Genomic DNA, 20,435 nt, shown 5'->3' with positions numbered 1-20,435 from the left:
AATTTTATGCTTCAGCTTCTCGGTGACTGTTTCCCTCCTCCCTTCTTGCTTACGCAGGAGTGTCTGAACGAGCATCTTCCTTCGTTGATCGCCGTCATAGCGCTCTGACGCGATGTTTAGGTGAGAACGCCGAGTTCAACGTCTGTAGGCTACATCAGCCTCCGCCCATCGCGTGCTTCCACACAACCGACCGTGCCTCTGATGCGTGACCTGTTGACGCTCGTGCGGTGCGCAGTGCTGCGCTTCTGGAGCTGCCAAAATGGACAATTAAACAATCGACCTCAACATGCCTACCATTTATGGAAGTAAGGGAAAACTTGCAAGTGTTTGTTTCATGCTTCAGCACGCATCCCAGGTTAGTGTCAAATTAAACTATGCTTTTAGTTAGGCTATTTTGTTTTTCAGGTAGAAACAAAAACATGACTAGCCAATTTGATTTAGACTTTTTGGTGGTGTTATCTTATTTAATGTGTTTTATTATTATTATTAATCTGTAGAAAATATGATGCAGTCTCGCGCAACCTTTTTTTCTTTCTTCACCAAATGTCAACTATCTTTAAACTTTTTAAACAAAGCGCAGCTTGTTGTGTTGTATCTGTGAAATGTGAATATATAGCCTAGGTAAGTGGTGAATATTGGCTGTGTTTATGTTTGTCAATGTTTCGCCCGATGCTCCTCGCGAAAAGTATGTACACGAGCCGCGTACTGTTACTATGGTAACCTCCTCAGCTGGACACGATTTCTCATCGCGAGCTGCTTTTTAACCTATGTTTTTAACATCATGTAAAATAGGCGACCTGACTAACTTTTTTGGTCGTCGAAATGTTTTAATATATGTAGTGCTCAATAAGGAACAATAAACATTTGAAAAATCCGTAACTTAGTTAGAAGAATTATGCGCTGTCATGTCTCTGTGTAGCCTAGTAGCCTACACTACAGACAGAACTTCTGAGATGCGATGCTCTATGGTTTTGACAGTTGAACTGTTTTCCGGTGTGAATACCTTTGAGCGCATCTTGGTGTTTTCGGTTTTGCTGTGTGGCGAGCTCAGCGTTGATTAGGTGGTACGAAACATTCAAATTCAAAATTTAAAAAAACAACTTCCTCTTCTGTCACTCTGGAGAGCTTCTTCACTCTATCAAGGCAATCATCACCTTGCCTCTCCTGTTGTTACATCATGTTTTCTTCGCCTTAGCATCTCAGTTTGGACTTCTCCACAGAGACCCGGTGGCATCAAGGGGATTTTGTCTTCTCTCTGACTAACTCGCTTGTACTAATATTTATTGACGCAAATGTGAGAATAATAGTAATTAAAAAACAAACAACCTGGGAGAAGAGAGTCGAGGATCAGTCTGAGCAGCCGAGGGCGCAAAGAAGACCAGTAGCCTAGTAAGTGAGTAAGGTTAAATACACTCAGTTAAGCTGCTAAACTTTGGGAATTTCTCTCTCACACACACGTAGCCGACACTCATTCACTGCTGCACTCATGCAAACACACAGGCTTCACACAGATGACTCATTCTCAGTCATTCTGAGAGTAATGAAACAGGTGCTGTGGAGGAGGCTTGTAATAAAGCAAAAAAAGTAAGGGATCATCAAAATATACATAACAATTTCCTACAGCTGTGTGTGAGTCAGCCCCTACACTGAGAGCTTTTGAGGACACTTCAGTTCAGACAAGTGCATGTGTGCAGGCAACCACAATGGCAATCGCCTGCAGATATATATGCAGATGTCAACTGTGCAGCATGTATTCAGATTAATTATAGGCCAACTATATTAATTATATTAATCACAGAGAGCATTCTTTTCTTATTGATATCTGGGACATCTTTCTATAAATATAAGCACCAGTGTAAAATGCTTTTAATTTAATTATTGCACATTAACTATAGGCCTATTGGAATGTCATAAAGTGTACACCATTCAAAATAATTCATATTACAGGGCTGTTGAATGCTTGAATCTGATTGGTTGATGAACGTTCTAAGGTGTGCAATTATTTTCAGGGAAACACACGCTAAAGTAGTTCCAGGCAGTTCCATATCACTTCGTCAAATGATTTCAGTTATTTCAAAGGTCTTTACAGCCTAACAGCGAAAGAGCAAAAACCCACAACGACACTGACCAAGCAAATAAATATAGTAAACAATAGGATAGAAATTACAAATGATTTCTATGTTTTGTGCCAGAAAATTACATTTTATTATGTATGGACAGCACGTATAGGCTACTCTATCCCGCTCTCTCACACTTAAACACAGGCACATACAGTAGGCTACGGATATAAACTCGCACAGAAACGTGTTGTCAGCGCTGCTCTGATGATTTTATCAGTAAAATAGTTTAACAACTTAAAAGACATGACATTTCTCACTAGCAATGTTATAACGGCTCTGTTCTTGGAGCAGACAAACTTACAGTTTCGCACTTTCGCTATTAGTAGAGACGCTGCTGCTGAACACTGTTGAGAGACACAGACTCTCTCTCTCTCTCTCTCTCTCTCTCTCTCTCTCTGTTGCTGCATTAATAACTGCTTTAGACTGCTATCAGTGGCTCAAGTCTCCTCTAAAAGGACGTTTTGGAATTAGCAACGTAGGCTTGGGATTATATGCTTAAATCCTACACCCAAGAGCATTTTAAGGACAAAAACCTGACAAATGTCCTAAAATACAACATCTGAACAATTTTTGTAGGTGTGGTAACCGTAGTATAAGTGGAATAATTGACTTTGGGCTGTTGAATTATTTAAATATAATGCACACCCGAGGTGTAACGGCTTTACCACCTCGGGTATGCATTATTTTTCAAATATTTCAACAGCCCGTCGTCAATTATTCATTACTTATTACAAATCTTTCTGGAATGCTTGATTCTGATTGGTCAATCACAAAAATCTTTATTAAAATGTTTTGTGTAGGCTATATATAATAGCCGGTAAAAATCTGTAACGGCATAATTTCAAATCAATATTTAATGTAATAAGTATGGTAACATTTCCATAGTCATTTCGATAGTCATTTACACAAAATAAACCCCTCCAGGGTAAAACCATTCAGATACATACATCAGCTTTCACATTATGCCTAACTTGTTTTTATTTTATTTGAGCTACTGGTTTTTCTTCCAACACTACTTCCACAGTGTGACTTCCATTCAAAATATATCCTTAAATGCTAATGGAATATTCAAATGAAATAATCCCAGCAGCTCTAATCCAGACTGGAGACAAATTGTCCTTGGAATCACAATATGCTTATGCATAACTGCACTTAAGTATTTGGTTAAAAGCACCATAGTGTCTCTTCTCTGCAAAAATACTACAAGAGACACACTCACCCTGACACTTAAACTGTACATTAGCATGAGAAGATCATATGGTGATCACAAAAAAGGATTGGTGGCATTTTTCTCTTGGTAAGCATTAAAGTTGACTGTAATTCAGCTGAATTGTCTGTCTAATTTTTTTTTTTGCAGTTTAGCTCTTGGTTGGCATACTAAATGACACTGCTTGATCATTTACTGAATTAGTAAGAGTACTGAATTACTATAATATTTCTAGGTACAAGTAATTTAGGTGCTATCCAAATGAACAATAATTCATGCATCTGCTGAGAACAGACGACTTACCTTAAAATGACAGCTATGAAATGCAGCAGTTGTCGTTTGTTTGGTTTTTTGGAGGGAAAATACTTGTGCAGATCGTACAGATTCAAATCTGTGGTTATGATTGTGATGAAAAATACAGTTCTGTATATTAAGATCAAGAAATCACAATAAAATAAAATAATATTCAAGTAATCTTATGTTCCTTATATATCATGTATTTATATTTGTTTGTTTACCAGGTTTCCATTGAGAGAAAGAACACACTTTGAAATCTAAGGGCATATGTACTACATGCATGTTTTCTTATTGATGTCTCATGATCAATTATTAAGTCTATTGCTGTTTGTGTGTCCACTTCACCCTTTCCCTCAGTTTTGCATGGGTTGAAATTTTAGTAAATGTAAATGAGGGCATTTAGTGTCAATGTTTTGATAAGCAATAGGCTTGTGCATTGTGCTGAACTTTATGTGTGGAATAATCTCAGTAGTCAGTGCAGTGCAGTGCTGCATTTCTCATTCTCGTCGGTCTGTTACCATTAGTCTGAATTATGTGTAGGTGAACAAGCACATGTATAGATGTGCAAGTCTTCCCAGGGCTGGTGTTGTGGTCATGGGTATTTTTAGAAAGAGCACAACAGGTGTCTTTGCAAGCATGAGTGTGTATGTGCCTAATGTTGTCAGTTTTGTCTTACTGTTTCTGCTGTAAAAATGTCAAATTCACAGACAGTCTGCTGTGATTAAATATTCCACAACAGAAAATGGGTTAGTGGGTCCCAATAACATGGGAGTTCCTGAAATAATGTAAATAATGCATGGTCTTAATGTGGTTGCACCCATGAAAATCAATGCGAAAAGTAAAATGTTTTATTACAATGTGTTGTAGCCTATTCTGGTTAGAGAGAGAGAGATATAGAGAGATAGAGATAGAGAGAGAGAGAGAGAGAGAGAGAGAGAGAGAGAGAGAGAGAGAGAGAGAGAGAGAGAGAGAGAGAGAGAGAGAGAGAGAGAGAGAGAGAGAGAGAGAGAGAGAGAGAGAGAGAGAGAGAGAGAGAGAGAGAGAGAGAGAGAGAGAGAGAGAGAGAGTGTTTCAGGTTCACCTGGGAAGCCTTGTTGTTGGAGGAGAGAGATGAGTCCTTAGTGACTGATGGTGGCGAGAGAGATAATGAAGCAGGTGAAAGAGTGGAAAGGTGGAAGAGTTATGCTCTGGAGGGAGGAGTGTGTTTTTGAAATATTGCTACAGGCTAGGAAGAACTATTGATGTGTATAATGTATGTTTTCTAAAAATATCCTCTTGTTCAGTAGAAGATTTTCATTATGTGACCCTGGACCAAAAAAACAGTCACATGGGTAAATTTTTTTGAGATTTTTTGAATAAACAAGCTTTCCGTTGATGTATGGTATGTTAGGATAGGACAATATTTGGCCGAGATAACTATTTGAACATCTGGAATCTGAGGGAGCAAAAAAATGGAAACATTGAGAACATCGCCTTTAAAGTTGTCCATTTATGTTCGCAATTGTGCTGCATCCACTCACAAAAATAAACGTTTGATATATTTACGGTAGGAAATTTACAAAATATCTTCATGGAACATGATCTTTAATATCCTAATGATTTTTGGCAGAAAAGAAAAATCGATAATTTTGACCCATACAATGTATTGTTGGTAATTGCCACAAGTATACCCGTGCGACTTGATCCAGGGTCACATATGATGATATTCTACAGTTCTACTAAAAGTAGTTTAGCAGTCTGTGTTGAAGACCTGGTGGAGTTTTTCCTAAAATAGTTTGAAAGTGAAAGGCCACTGTTGTGTGTTGTGACTTGAAAAATGTGCTGCACTTGACCCATTTATTAATTCTTAAATGGACACATCACCCATACATAATTTACTCACCCTCAAGTTGTTTCAAACCTGTATGAGTTTCTTTCTTCTGCTGAATGCAAAAGAAGATATTCTGAGAAATGTTGGTAACAAACAGTTGATGGACCATATGGAAGTCAGTGGGGCCCGTCTGCTGTTCTACCCAGAGCTGGTCATGTCCTCAAACTCTGATTAATGCATTTCTATGGCAACATAATTAATGCCGAAATGAATCTGCGGCAATAAGGTGGTACAAATAGGAGCTTTCAGAAAATTCAGAGTTTACAAGTTGTAATTACGAATTCCACATGGACGTTAACACTTTTTACAAGTCGGAGTCTCGTAATTATGTTAATTTTAACATGGCGTGAATGCACTGAACCAGAACCTGCAGAACCTTGCAAAAAACAATAATTTATCAATTTTCTATTAGCAGTCAGCCATGTATAATTTATTCAAAAACAGAAAAAATAAAAAGATTGTGCAACTTTAATGACACAGGTCTGACTGAATGTTTTACACTCAGATAAATGAACATCAGTCCATGAGCATTACATTTGAGCTTGTAACCAATCAGATGCTGTACAGAGTAGAAAACTCATGGCCTTTTTCACAGACTGCTTCCCCCCCCACTCTAGCCAAAACAACCACAGGCACAGATTACACAATAAACTTTTTACTGAGTAATTGATTTAAACACACACATTATGAGAATTGCCAGACACTCCCACAAACCCACAGGTTCTTCATCAGAAGGTCATGAACTCTGCAGTGTTAGGTCATTCGCTGAATTAACATTGACTCTTTAGTAAGAAAGGATCGAAATGAAACCTTAGGCCTACTTCTGGAAAAAGTGAAGAGCTTCAGCAGAAATCTTAATGAGTGATGTTCGATTAGTTTCACATTTTTATTCGTTTAAAAAAATTTATATATCTATTTTATTTATTTATTATTATTTAATGCATTCTGGGGGAAAAATATAAGGTATTTTATGATAACATTATATCTATGGAAATTCTGTCATCATTTACTCTCCCTAATTTTGTTCCAACCCTGTATGACTTTCTTTCATCTGTGGAACAGAAAAGAAGATATTTTGAAGAATGTTGGTAATCAATCAGTTTTGGTGACCATTGACTTTCATTGTTTGGACAATATCTTCTTTTGTGTTCCACAGAAGAGAGAAAGTCGTACCGATTTGGAAGTAACCGGAGTAAGTGGCTGAATTTTTAAGAGTTCCTAAAGATGCAAAATGCATCAACACCATCACAGCCACTGGAAATCCCCTTTGATATAATGGCCTTTATTGGCCAAAAACTTCTTAGTCAGTAGATATAGACACATTTCAGGAGGCCATAAAAGATGCACCTTATATCTGAGGACATTTCAGGCAGTTAGATATAATAATCCTGAACCTCACTTTAAATGCTAATTTTCCAAACTTTTAAGTCATTTTAACTTTTAGCCTCTGTCCTCTCATCTCTCCATAGGACATGACCCAGTCCTGGCCTTACCAGCAGCCCGCAGGGGAAGGGAGCAACCAGCATTTGCTGTACTCGCACTCAAAGGTACGCACAGGGTTTATTACAGACTGCAGGCAAGTGTGATCAATTCACCAAAGGCACAACCTCTGCTCTGTCTCTGTAGGTTTATCTCTTTTTCTCTCCTCCTTTCTCTCCCTGCAGGGTATTACACTTCCATTGTTTATTTGCACACACTCATAAACTCATAAATCCGTGTTGTTTTAGCACCAGAGTCACTAAAGAAATTATGCAAATCAGCTAACAATGCTCCAAGCACAATGCATGCCAGTTCTAGGGACTGTACAGCTTCTCTTCACCACTACAACCCAGAGTCGACTTGTTTAAAATGCCAAAAGTGCACCTGAACATAACAACACCTGGTTAAACTGGAATTCGAATATTGAATAAGGTACAGGGTTTGGCGAATGTTTGTTTGAGTTTAGTAACTGTTTAGTGAATTCACCCCTCTGTTTTTTGACAAGATGCTGTTTGTATGTGTTGATTTGACTGATTTATTTTTTCTGTTTATCTGTCTCAGGAGGGAAAACTGCCAAATTCACGACACAGACATGGTAAATATGCTACACTGATGTGCAAAATACTCTGTCTTTTTTTATTGCTATTAGGGATGCACTTAAATATTCATATTAAAATTTGGATTTATACCGATAAGCTGTTTTCATGTTAACAGCTAACCGATAACTGTTAAATGTTATTTACTATTTTGTGTAAAAAAAAAGAAGAAAAAAAATCCTAAAAACTAAAGTCAATCATTTTGAATGCTACAAGTGAATTTAGCATCACAACACTGTAAAGTACAATATGAAAAATTGATGTTTATTTTGAGATTTACTAAAGATTACATTTAACAATGGTAAATTATTAGTGTTTTGAAGATTAACTTTTTATGAGCATTAGACAATGTAAATATAGGGGAAATTTTATATTTATATATTTGGGGTCGGTAGGATTTTTTATGTTTTTTAAATAATTTTGAAAGAAGTCTCTTATGCTCACCAAGGCTACATTTGTTTGATGAAGAAAAAAAACAGTAATATTGGAAAATATTATTACAATTTAAAATGACTCTTTTCTATTTTAATACATTTTAAAATGTAATTGATTCCTGTGATGGCAAAGCTGAATTTTCAGCATCATTACTCCAGTCTTCAGTGTCACATGATCCTTCAGAAATCAGTCTAATATGCTGATTTGCTGCTCACGAAACATTTCTTATTATTATCAATGTTGAAAACAGTTGTGCAGCTTAATGTGTTTGTGGAAACCATGATAATAAAATGTCAGGATTGTTTGATAAGTATAAAGTTCGAAGAGAACAGCTTTTATTTGAAATACAAATCATTTGTAACTTTATAAATGTCACTTTTGATCAAATAAATGGCCTTGCTGAATAAAAGTATTAACTTCATATTTTTTTTAAATCTTACTTACCCAAAATTTTTAATAATAATGTACATTCAAAGTTAAATAATGTTTTATTAACAAAGTTCGGGAGGAGCAGGTTCAGATAATTAACCAAATTATGCACAGCTGGAGATTAATCAGTAATCAACTCAATGACAGAGTATAAATTCACAGCAGACCTATCTCTGTTCATTGAAAGTTTGTCAGCATCCCTCCTCCACCCCATCTCCTCACTTCCAGTTCCATCTACACTTACCAACTGGGGGTAGTACTCTGGGTTCGGGCCTAACTCCGAGCTCGGAGCCCTCCCCCCGGACAGCACGCCAAATACGCATAAACTTATTGTACTAATTATATGTAGATGTGAACTCGTGAAATGTCCAATATTGACAAATATTTATTCAATATTGATTAATACCAAACCAATATGGTACCAATATGTGCATTCCTAATGTGAATGTGTGCAATAAGACGTTTGCTTCATGTTCATACATGCTTCATATATACATGGTTCAGAGCTGTACATGTACTAATATAGTAGTGTTTTTACGTTCTGCTCCATAACGCTGATGTATTTCTCTCCCTGTGGCTCTCTCAGTGAGGGATGGTGTCTCTATGAGGATGCCCTCACGTCCACTCGTGGCCCCTCATAAATCGTAAGTGCAGCGCACAGCACCCGATTTGTCCTAGGTAACCAAGCACCAGGTTGTGCCTGAACTGCTTCTGCCTTTGAACTTTATTACATAATAAACCATTGACTTTACCAAATTCAGTGTTGAATGTCTGTACATATTAGCGTGTAAGAAATGTTTTGGGCTTCCTGGAATTTAACTACTTTGGACCAACTGCTGTTTAAAACCAGCCTCATGTGGAGTGTTAGGCCAGTGTTATATCTCTGCTGTCTCTAACCACCATACCAACTTCACTGACCTCATAAACTTTACTGAGTTAGTATCTAATTACAGAGCAGGTTAACACAGTCGGAGAGAGCCCTGAAGCAAACTTCCATCAAATAATATCACTGTTCAACATTAGAGTGCAGTGTTTATGACTACTTTCTTTAAAACTTGTAATGTGATACAATCTCATATGGTTAAACTGTTCAAGGCAAACTCACACATTTAGTACACACACAGATGCTCTACAGATTGGCAGAACGAATAAGTCTCTCTGTCAAGTAAGTGTGACATTCTCTTATGTCCGACTCTCCCTTTGCTGTCCCAGCATGCTCGCTGATGACCTGAAGCTCAGCAGTGACGAAGATGACAAGGACGAGGTAGGGCGCCTATTAAGATTGTTCAAGGAATCGGTTTAAAAAGCAGATAACATCTATTATTAGCAATGATTCTTACACTGCTTGTGGTAACTGTTAGCTTTGAACACAGTCTAGCTCATTTGTTCATTCATTATGAAATGCATTCACACAGTCACCTGTGTTTGCATTGCTCTCTCATTAATACTAACATCGCCATTGAAGAAGTCTCATGCTTGCTCAATAAGGCTGCATTTGTTTGATAAAAAATTTGAAAACAGTAATATTGTGAAATAATATTACAATTTAAAATAACTATTTTCTATTTTAATACATTTTAAAAATGTAAAATATTCCTGTGATGGCCATGCTGAATTGTCTGCATCATTACTCCAGTCTTCAGTGTCACATGATCCTTCAGAAGTCATTCTAATATGCTGATTTGCTGCTCAAGAAACATTTCTTATAATCAATGTTGAATGCAGTGCTACACTATATAGCTGCTCCTCCCTCACATTCACTCCAATAGGCTTTATGTCGAATGTCACATGAACAACAGGAAAACAGGTCTCATCACATCCGCTTGTTGGAGAAAGTGTTAACAGCAGTATGAACGAACAGCTATATATATATACATACATACATATATATACATATACATATACATATACATATACATATATATATATATATATATATATGTATATGTATATGTACTTTTAAGGAAATCAGCTAACCTCGCTAGTTATTTTAATTGTTGGCACTTTATTCAATTGTAATATCCGAATGCTAGTGAGAAGAAGAAAAATAAAAAGCTTTTAGATGTCTATCTGCATATGCGATTGACATTGGTTATGCTCATCTTTGGTAGCTCCTTTGAAGGCATCTTCAGTAAAACAGCTTTATATTTAACTGAGCACATACAAAGGACCTGAACCGGAAGCAATGCTTACAGAATACGGAAGTTTGTTGCGCATAACCACCATAGGAGTTATTTTAAACAAATTATGACCTCATGTTACACAAATTGTTAGGAAGCAATGCCTTCTTGCCTCCTTGAGAAAAATGACACTGCTCCATATCTGAGCTACTGAACTTGACATGGTTCGCTGGAACTGAACATGTAGCGAGTTCAATAGTTGACTCAGTCATTTACCCTACAACACCAGCTCCATCTCTACCCAGGACTACAGGTTTATGAGTCATAACAGTCTGAGTCATAAAATACACCAGACTCTTGACCTTTCTGGCATTACTGCAGGACTGTGGCTTTTGCTTTGGTCAAGATGCTAGTAGTGACCGTGAATTTGAAGATTCCAAGCTAAAAAGCTCTCTCATTTATTCTTAACTGTTAAACAGGGAAGTGAGCAAACAACTTCCTGGGCCGATAATGACCGGTAAGTGTGTGCTTGTGATGTTTTGTCTGCTTTATATGTTTGTAGCTGTACCAAGACTCATTATGTGCCAGTGTTTGTCTCTGTATGTGTCAGTATGTGTGTATTACATATTGAAGAGGTCAGAATATGTGGAATGTGACAGCTGGATGATAGACCAGCCTCTGTTTCTTTTGGCCTTTCAATATGTTCAACCCCCAAATACACACACCACTTGTAGGCCAAGCATTTTGTCAGGGTTTAGTCTGCATACTTGTTGGGATTTTGGAATTTCACTGAACTTGATTTTCAAGCTTGTTGTACATGTAAATGCATCTGAGTGTGTGGCCTAATAAGTGTGTGTGCACTTCTCAATCCCCATCCATTGTGTGCATGTATTTGACTGACAGCCTGTCAGGCCAGCAGCAGCACCTCACACACACACATGTTGGAAGGGTGAGACATTCTAGCTCAGGGTCTTCAGGATCAAACCCCTCCAGCGAGTGGGAAAGCAGCAGCCAGCGATCACGTAGCCCGAGCCCAGGAACGCACGCCCGGTGCGAGACACCGACCCAACAGCGGACCCTAAACTGCAGCACAGAGGTACACTAACACATTTTTTGCCATACAATCTACTATTTTTCATTGCCTCACTCTCTCAGTTTTCCAGTAGTTGTTTTTAGCAGATGAGGAAGAAAGGGAGGGTGGGGGTTGGAGAGAGGAATGTAGAGGGGCGGCCACTGAGACTTTAGAATCTGGGTGTCATGTCAACATGTGGCGCCCCAGATGACTAACTAGATATGAAGTTTTACATGTCACCCTTGATTTAATCACATAAAGCAGAACTTAAAGGGATAGTTTAACCCAAAAAAGAAAATAATATTCTGTCATGATTTACACACCCTCATGGCTTTCCAAACCTGTATGACTGTACAAAACAACAATGGACCCCACTGACTTTCATTGTGTGGGAAAACAAACAAACAAACAAAAAAACATATCTAAAAAAAAAAAATCTTCTTTTCTGTTCCACAGAAGAAATAAAGTTTGCAACAACATGAGGGTGAGTAATTAATGTCAGAATATTTATTTTTGGGTTAACTTTCCCTTTAAAACAGCACAGAGGGAAAAATCCTAAGCTTATAACAGCTACATTTGAAAAAAATTATTCTGTGGTCTTAATTTTGTTCATCAGAAAGAGGGATTAAAACCTCCAGTAGCATAGGGCTACACCACCGTATGAATGAAGGTGTCTGTGTGACACAGCTGGCTCTATTACTGAACATGCCATCTATTTGGAACCTGTGGAGAAGGGAGGAGGGAACACCATGTGTTTTTCATCTACGTGTAGTCATGTAGTGTCTCTGAGGAGGACGGCTTGGAAACGCCACACGGTTCCAGGTAGAGGGGGGTTGAGGGGAGGGGCAGTGGGAAAAGGGCACAAGAGATGCAGTGTCTTTGCTGGAAAGAGAGAGAGAGGGGAAGGGGGAATGTTTGAGTGGAGGAGTAAAAGTTTAAATTAACTCTGGTCAGCTACTGGAGGCAAGCAGGGAAAGCACAGTCTGCCCTGGAGCTTAAGTGTGCTATCAAGTGAGTATTTGCTTAGTTTTGTGGCATTAGTTCAAATGTTTTGTAAAGTCAATAGTTAACTCACTTTATTACTCTATAGTGTGATTCTATTGTCATACAGTATTTATATTTTAAAGCAGCTTTTTTCTTCAGCCTTCTGGATTGTAATAATTTAAAGCAGTGAACTGAACAGGCATTGTTATGGTGTGAATATGGTGTGAAATTGAAAGAAAGATTTTGTTAGTGTTTAAGGAATCTCCACAGTGTTTCTGCCCTCTTTCTCTCTCTCTCTCTCTCTCTCTCTCTCTCTCGCTCACCCTCTCACCCCGTTTTTCTTTTTTTCTCTCTCCCACTGACACACCGGCTTGTTTACATAAATACTCATGTTTCTTATTCATTTAGGTTAATCATTTCCGATTGCCAATTTTTATTTTCTCTCCAATATGCTCTCACAATCACATGGTTGATTAAATAGGAATGGGTTTCAGATATGGGTTTATGCAGTCTTCTGCACACATATCGTGTTTACTTTACACCAGTATAGTCAGCAGTGGAGATGTTCATTAGCTAGAAGTTTTGTAATATCCTTTAGATTAGTCTATAATTGCCAAGATTGACTATGCATCACCACTATTAATATGAATGAAATGTTCACTGTTATAATTGTCAGCCACATATATCAATTTCTCATTGTTAAAGAGGTTCTGGAATATTTCCGTTTATACTGTTGTCAACCTCAGTGGTCAAGAGTTTATGGTAAAGAGTGGATTCACTAATAATCATAATCTTGTCAAGCATGTTTTGTAATCTAGGTCACTCTACTTATATTGTCACATTATTTGATCAAATTCATATTTATTAAAAAAACAAAATATTTTTTTTATCATTTTGTGATATTTATTTCTTGAACTCATGTCCTTTCTCTCTCCAGACGGAGAGTCCACCATCCACACAGTGGCAACTGGACAGGTGGCTTGAGAAAGTTCCTAAAAAGCATCAGTCAACTGACCACGACCCAGGGGGAGGACAGCGACGGAGTGCAAAATCTGACAGTGGCCGAGGACCATCACCTGGAAGATACTGGGGTAGAGACTCTGAGTCAAGACGGGATTATAGTCCTTGTGAAAGTCCGGTCCCAAGTCCAAAATTTGACTACAGCCCCAGAAACAGTCCTCGTCCCAGCCCAGAATACAGTCCATGCCCCAGTCCAGGAATTAGCCTTGTGCCAAGCCCAGTGCCAAGTGTGTGCCCAAGTCCAGGAGACAGCCTCCAAGGGAGTCGAAGTCCAAGCCCTTTATTTCCGCACCCTCCCAGAAGCCCCAGTCCAAATTTCTCATCCACCGCAGTACCTATCCAAGGTACATATCCTCAGGTACAGTCACCTCAACAGGAAAGTCCCAGGCATATTGCACATCCAACAGCCTCCAATCCAGCACATCGTCCCAAAGTCAGGCCATGGGTGCCACAGGACCATAGCTCCAACCAGAGAAAGGAATTTAGATCCAAAGACTCTCGATCCAAAGACTCTAGACCTGGTCCTCCCCAACAACCCCATCATTCCAAACACAGCTTAACAGAAAAGTCACACAAAGATCTCACACACAAGCCTGAATCCAAAAACTCTGAATCCACAAGCAAGCAAAGGTTTAACTCACCTTCAAACCCAATTACAAAGCATTCATTGAAGCAAAGACCACGTGTTAGCCCAAAACCACAAGCCAGGCACTCATCTACAACTGACCATAGTATTGAACATAATCACAGAAACAATGAACCTACAGGAACGTCAAACCACAGTTCAACCTCCAAATCGGGCCATTCATCTTATTTCAATACTTTAAAGAACTCAGACCGTGGTCCTTCATCAAAGTCCAGGGACTCTGCCCAAATCGTAGTCAACAATCAATCTAGTCACAGCTCTAAGACTAAATCTTTTCCAGATACCAAGCAATCCAGATCTAAACAGACTACCCAACCGCGTTCCAGCCCAAAGCCCAGGGTCAAACTAGGAGACACCCCAGTGCCCAGAACCGGGCACTCCCAAAAAGAGCCAAAGCCTAGAGAGAGAGAGAGGGAAGTGGACAGCCGAGGTAAGGCCCAGGGAGTGACCCTGGTGCCCACTGGCAAGGAACAGAGACAAAGAATACTGGCGGAAGAGCAGGTAATAAGGCGCCGCTGGGTTCGGAGTTCTGAGGAAGAGGAAGACGAGGAAGATAGGAGAACTGAGGAAGGGGAAAGAGAAAGGAAACGGAGAAAGAGGAGGGAGCAGGAAGCTGAATGGAAGGCGGTGCAGCCCAAGCAAAGACCTCACACCAACAGCCAGCATCACGCTCAACCGGGATGCAACGGACTCAACCTTGAGGAGCAGAGGAGGAAGAAGAGAAGGTGGAGCAACGAGGACATTTCCTCACATCCTCATGTGATAGACTCTAGCCCTTCTCCTCCACTCTCTCCACCTTCGCCTACTCCTGTCGTCAAGCCCACTCGTCCATCATCTTCCTCGTCCTCATCTTCCTCATCGTCCTCATCATCTTCCTCTGAATCAGACTCTGAGTCCAGTCCACCCCGGAACGTTACCAAAGTCCCTGCAGATTCAACATCAAACCAAAAAACAGTTTCAAAGAGGAGGCATGACAAACAGGGTTCAGGCACTGGTGCTCACCCCCACGGCTCGAGCTTAAGCACCCCTGAGACAGATACACAAGTCCGGGGCAGGCACAAACTCTACACACTGGTTCCTTTCGGGCGATCTGAGAAGTCCCCCACCGTCCCACATCGAGGCCTGAGAAAACTTGTTGTGAGGATAGACCTCTCGCTTCTGGGTAGAGTCCCTAGTGCAGATGAGATTATTGAGAGACAGTCCTCATCTTTATCTTTGTCATCGGGAAAGGCAAAAGAAAAAACATCGATGAAGCAACTGCACCACTCTGACCAACTGCCTGGAGATGGCAGAAGCAAAAGAAAAGTGAGGAAGAAAAAAATATATTTACATTTTAATAATTCAAACAATTTTTAAATTCATGTTCTGTTGAATATGAGAGGTGTCTTCTCGCATACATGTAAGATTGTGCATGTTTTGCCGTATGCCTTAGGCTGAGAATGGAGATGCTCAAAGAGAAAATAAGAGAAATCACTCTCGTGCAGATAGACTTCCAACGTCAGTCCATAATGAGACTGAGGAAACCTGCGCTGACAACAAACAAAACGGGTATATTTAGACCTAATAACTTTATTTGAACTTTTTTCCTTTTATACATCAGTGCTTTGTCCTTGCAGATACAGTTTAGGTAAACATTTAATGAGCTGAAAGTGTTATTTTTTTCCAGTGTTGTTTTGTTGATTCAGAAATGTAGAACATACCTGTATATGCTATTGCATATTAATAGTATACTGGGATATCAACAAACAATTACACATTGAAGGACATCATGGAAAGCCCCTGTAACAAAATACAAACATGGAAAACTTCAAACTGTTATTCTTGCCAACTGGGACATGTTTGCGTAATCTGATCTTTACTGTATGGCTCATGCTTTTTTGATGTCGTCCTTTTTATTACTGTGTATGCAGATGTCAGGACGATTACTTTTACTCCAAGAGGCCAGTGTCCCCATTGTCTCCTCCATCTGACATACCAGAGCTCTCAAAGCCCTCTGTGAAAGCTCAGCATGCAGAGAAGTACCACACACCTCCAGAAAAAAATGATTCAACAGCACAGAAAACACAGGTTCTTAAAATAACACACACAACAGACAAAAGCTTTATTTTTCTTTCTTTCTTTCTTTCTTTCTTTCTTTCTCTTTCTTTCTTTCTTTCTTTCTTTCTTTCTTTCTTTCTTTCTTTCTTTCTTTCTTTCTTTCTTTCTTTCTTTCTTTCTTTCTTTCTTTCTTTCTTTCTTTCTTTCTTTCTTTCTTTCTTTCCACAGAGTTCCACAAAGAATCTCACAGCTTGATTTCAAAAACATTTTAAAGTTCCACAAATAACTTTTCCCAGAACTTTTAACAGAACCCAGAATCAAGGACTCTAATCTGAAAATGTATTATACATTAATGAAACAGGACCTTTGTCTCAACAGGTCCAGAAGACGCAGCCCAAGGTAGAGGTGGAGTGCGTAGGGGTGTCAGGACGCCTACAGCCTCTCTCTGGATCTCGGGTTCCTCCCCCAAACCTTCCTCTTCACTACAGAGGAACCGTACCTATCAGTGATGTGTGAGTTCATGTCTGTTTATGCTTCTGTTTCATTTAACAATTCTGCAGCGTATGAGGTGAAAGGCTTCCCATAGTTCTCCCCTAATCTTTATTTTCTTCCCCTCATGTTAGCTCTCATCATGCTGAGTACTACATGCATGAGGCCAAGAGGTTGAAACATCGAGCAGATGCAATGGTATGACAGCATTGTGAACATGCATATTGACACTAAACAATACTCTTATGGGCTTTTCACACTGCACATAACCCCTGGTTATCGTTGTTTTAAACCCTTCTTTTGAACCTCAGTAAAGAAACATTTTACACATTTCTAATTTAGAAGTGGGATTACCTGGGTTTATGAAACTCTTTTGCTCTTCTTTTGCGGTGTTAACTCTGCATTTCGGTGCCAAACGTGTACAGTGTGAAATGTTCTCAATGACATTGATATCGCAAATATGCAAATAAGGATGTTAACCCAGGGTCTAGGAGGGGTCTCAAACATAAAAATCAGTCACAGCCCAAAACAAGGTTGAGAATCCGTGGCTCTGTATCTGATTCATCCACTGCTTTAATTTACCCTTTTGCCTCTCTATCCTTGTTTGCAGGTGGATAAGTTAGGAAAAGCTGTGAATTATGTGGATGCTGCTTTGTCTTTCATGGAGTGTGGTAAAGCCATGGAAGAGGGGCCGCTGGAGTCCAAGTCCCCCTACACCATGTATGCTGAAACTGTGGAGCTCATAAGGTGTTTAAGTGTTTCTCTTTCACCCTCTCTATTGGTATTTTTGTCTTCTGCATTAATTAAGCATGGAAAGCATTTCGACTAGGCCAAATATCACATGACTTTATCTATAAATGGAAAACTGGAGTAGCTCCTTGTGACTGGACTGTATTTAACCTACATCAGATGTGAGTGAGATTTAGTGCTGTGACAGATCAACAAGCCACAAAAAATGCAAACATATTTCTTAATGTCAATGGACAGTAATAAGATTGATTCCAAAATAGAAAGGGCAAAAAAAGGCCCTATGTATGTCAAAAGATTTGAGATTTGAGATTTGAGAAGCTTTGGTTCTCTGTGTTGATTAGATACGCTATGAGACTTAAGAGTCATGCAGGCCCTGGAGCCAGCCAGGAAGACAAACAGCTAGCTGTACTGTGGTAAATACAACACTACATAGATCTGCAACTATCTGTATTGACTGAATCTTGATCACGCTTAAGTCTGTTGACAAAACACACATTTTGTGTCTGGTTTGTAGTTTCCGCTGTCTTGCTCTTCTTTATTGGCAAATGTTCAGACTTAAAAAGGACCACGCTCTGAAATACTCTAAAGTCCTGCTGGACTACTTCAAGGTAGGCCGTTATCAATTATCATGCATCTAGTTTGTTAAAAAAAACTAAGTTGTCCTGTTGAAAGATTTACCAATACTTGTTACTGTTTATGCTTTTATTAGAGTTCTCCAAAAGGACCTCACAAACCCCCTTGGAACGATGCTGGAAAGTAAGTGTTATTTATAGCTGGGCCTGTAATTCATATACTCAGCCACTGTGAGAAACCTTTTTTTGTGTGTGGTTTTTGTGTGTGTTTGAGTGTCAGTACATCTGTATTTGTGCTTCTACAGGGGAACTGTACCTCCTGCCTCTATTTGTTCTGTCAATATAATGGGATCTCACACAGGCAGCTCACCCAGCAGTGTCATCAGCATTCCCCATCGTATCCACCAGATGGCAGCAAATCACCTCAACATCACCAACTGTGTCCTGTACAGTTATGAGTACTGGGAGGTGGCTGACACCCTGGCCAAGGAAAATAAGGGTGAGTTTTGGTGCAGTTTATTAGGAAAACTGTGCGCTTCTCATAGGGGCCCATTTTAATAGCTTAGAACAAAACATTTATTTTATTTATTTATTTATTGTTGATAAATGAGAATTTCAGTAATAATTTAACTACTGGCAATTCAATTATTCTTTCTCATGCACACACCAGAATTTTTCAACTATCTGAACACACTGACTGGACCCTTGACTCTGCATAGCAGTATGGCTCATATCGTCCAGTACACCAGGCAAGGGCTGCAGTGGATCCGGATCAGTGCTAATCTATCATAATATCATACAGACATTCTCAAGCTCCACAAATCACATGTGGAAACAATGTTATGAAGCCAAATTAGCAAACGATTTTACAGTTTCTGCACTCTGTGACCGAGGTTTTTTTATTTTGGGCCAGGACTATTGTTAGGCCCAGACCAAAAATTGTCTGCCATAGGTTGTCATGTGGCATCATGTTATCATAATGGTGTTTAGAAGCAAACATGCCTATGTTACTTCATTCTACTGAGCATTAAATGTCATAATATACAAGGAGACAGTGTCATGTCATGTTATGTAATCATGTTTTCTTTTATGCAATCAAGACTTGAAGGTCCAATTGAAATAACCTTGGTCATTCAATTCTTAGCACTTCTTTAAAAATGCTAATCTTACTGAAAGTTTTGAGAAGGAACCATTGTCGGCTAATTCATCAAATGCTGCTTTTCCAAAATGTGCCACATTTTTATATCAGAAATAATTAAAAATCTTTTTTATTTTCTATATGTAATTATGACGAAAACTCTTTACTGGATTAAAATTGCATCCATCCAATGTTCATTAAACCCTGTTTGTTTTGTTTTTTTTGTTTTTACATGAGCCTTCCATAACTTATAATGTCACAATCAGTGCATGCACAAAGTCTTTAAGATCTGTGGATGTGATTCTTGTTTTTTTATGAAGTTCTTTGTGCAATAAGTCAGAATTTTTTACATGTGTCATGTAAACTTTTGGTGCTGTTTTACAATAGCCAGCATAAAGTCATGTCGGTCTATGCCAGACTATTTATGGCAATGTGAAATTCTTGTAAAGTTTGAAATGTAAGAATGAAAAACATAATCAGGACTTTTGTAATTAAAGTGTTTTTTACTGTAGATTGTAGTAGTGTTGGTTATATGTAAATGATGATGATGATGAATTGCACACCACAGCAATCCATTAGTGATATTGTGTAATTTAGCAGACCTTAACATAATATCTCTAATGAAAATCAAGATTCTATTTTGAAAGAACAAGCCCACAAATAAACAGAGACTTCGCACATTAAGAAGATATTATTTTATGAAAACCCAAAGAAATGAATGCATGACTTTCCTTACATAGTAACCTTACATATTTATTAACCTTCCCACCTTAAAAAAACAAAAAAACATTTTAAAACGCATAAAAGTCAAATGTGTTAATGTTGTAAAAGTACTGTTCATTGTTAGTTCAAGTTATCTAACTATTGTGTTGACACATTTTAACATTTAACAATTTAATGCTACTGAAAGTGATACAAAAATAGCTATTTTATTTATAAATATGTAATTTCATATTATTGAAATATAATTATACAATTATTTATAATATAAATTAAATATTTATTTTAAATTTGTAAAATCTTATTTCAATCTTGTTGAAAAGTAAAACAAAAAATCTGCTATTTTAGCGACAGTCCCTTCACCTAATTTTTCTATTTGTCTTTTGTCGCCTGTGATATATTTAGCAATGGGAAAAGATAACCTCAGTCATATATCACCTGTCACCGTTTACAC

General features: G+C 38.5%; 1 protein-coding gene across 4 annotated transcripts; it reads left to right on the top strand.

Annotated features, from left to right (window-relative positions):
* Positions 1-52: 52 nt before the first annotated feature.
* aff3 (AF4/FMR2 family, member 3) lies at positions 53-19,772 on the top strand. 4 transcript variants are annotated; one of them, XM_082175135.1, is made up of 18 exons: positions 53-355; positions 6,964-7,041; positions 7,535-7,568; positions 9,020-9,077; positions 9,646-9,697; positions 11,033-11,070; positions 11,457-11,649; positions 13,547-15,580; positions 15,708-15,823; positions 16,186-16,342; positions 16,691-16,824; positions 16,936-16,999; positions 17,412-17,548; positions 17,893-17,964; positions 18,066-18,159; positions 18,261-18,307; positions 18,429-18,622; positions 18,794-19,772. In XM_082175135.1, the coding sequence occupies exons 1-18, from the start codon at positions 287-289 to the stop codon at positions 18,913-18,915; spliced, it is 3,693 nt and encodes a 1,230-aa protein (XP_082031261.1). In that variant the 5' UTR covers positions 53-286; the 3' UTR covers positions 18,916-19,772. The 4 variants fall into 4 exon arrangements, with proteins under 4 accessions (XP_082031261.1, XP_082031263.1, XP_082031262.1 ...); XM_082175137.1 differs by lacking the exon at positions 53-355 and adding an exon at positions 374-1,389; XM_082175136.1 differs by lacking the exon at positions 53-355 and adding an exon at positions 374-1,393.
* The last annotated feature ends 663 nt before the right edge of the window (positions 19,773-20,435 follow it).

Source organism: Leuciscus leuciscus (genome assembly GCF_965113295.1).
Source record: "Leuciscus leuciscus genome assembly, chromosome: 7".
Lineage (NCBI taxonomy): Eukaryota > Metazoa > Chordata > Actinopteri > Cypriniformes > Leuciscidae > Leuciscus > Leuciscus leuciscus.
The sequence above is the reverse complement of the archived record's forward strand: the minus strand, read 5'-3'. Positions and strand labels throughout refer to the sequence as shown.

Excerpts from the sequence above, each read along its gene's own strand:
- aff3 (XM_082175135.1), top strand. The coding sequence starts at position 287 with ATGCCTACCATTTATGGAAGTAAGGGAAAACTTGCAAGTGTTTGTTTC. Across the intron at positions 16,343-16,690 it reads CAACAGCACAGAAAACACAG|GTCCAGAAGACGCAGCCCAA; the intron begins GTTCTTAAAATA and ends TTGTCTCAACAG. Across the intron at positions 18,160-18,260 it reads TCCTGCTGGACTACTTCAAG|AGTTCTCCAAAAGGACCTCA; the intron begins GTAGGCCGTTAT and ends TGCTTTTATTAG.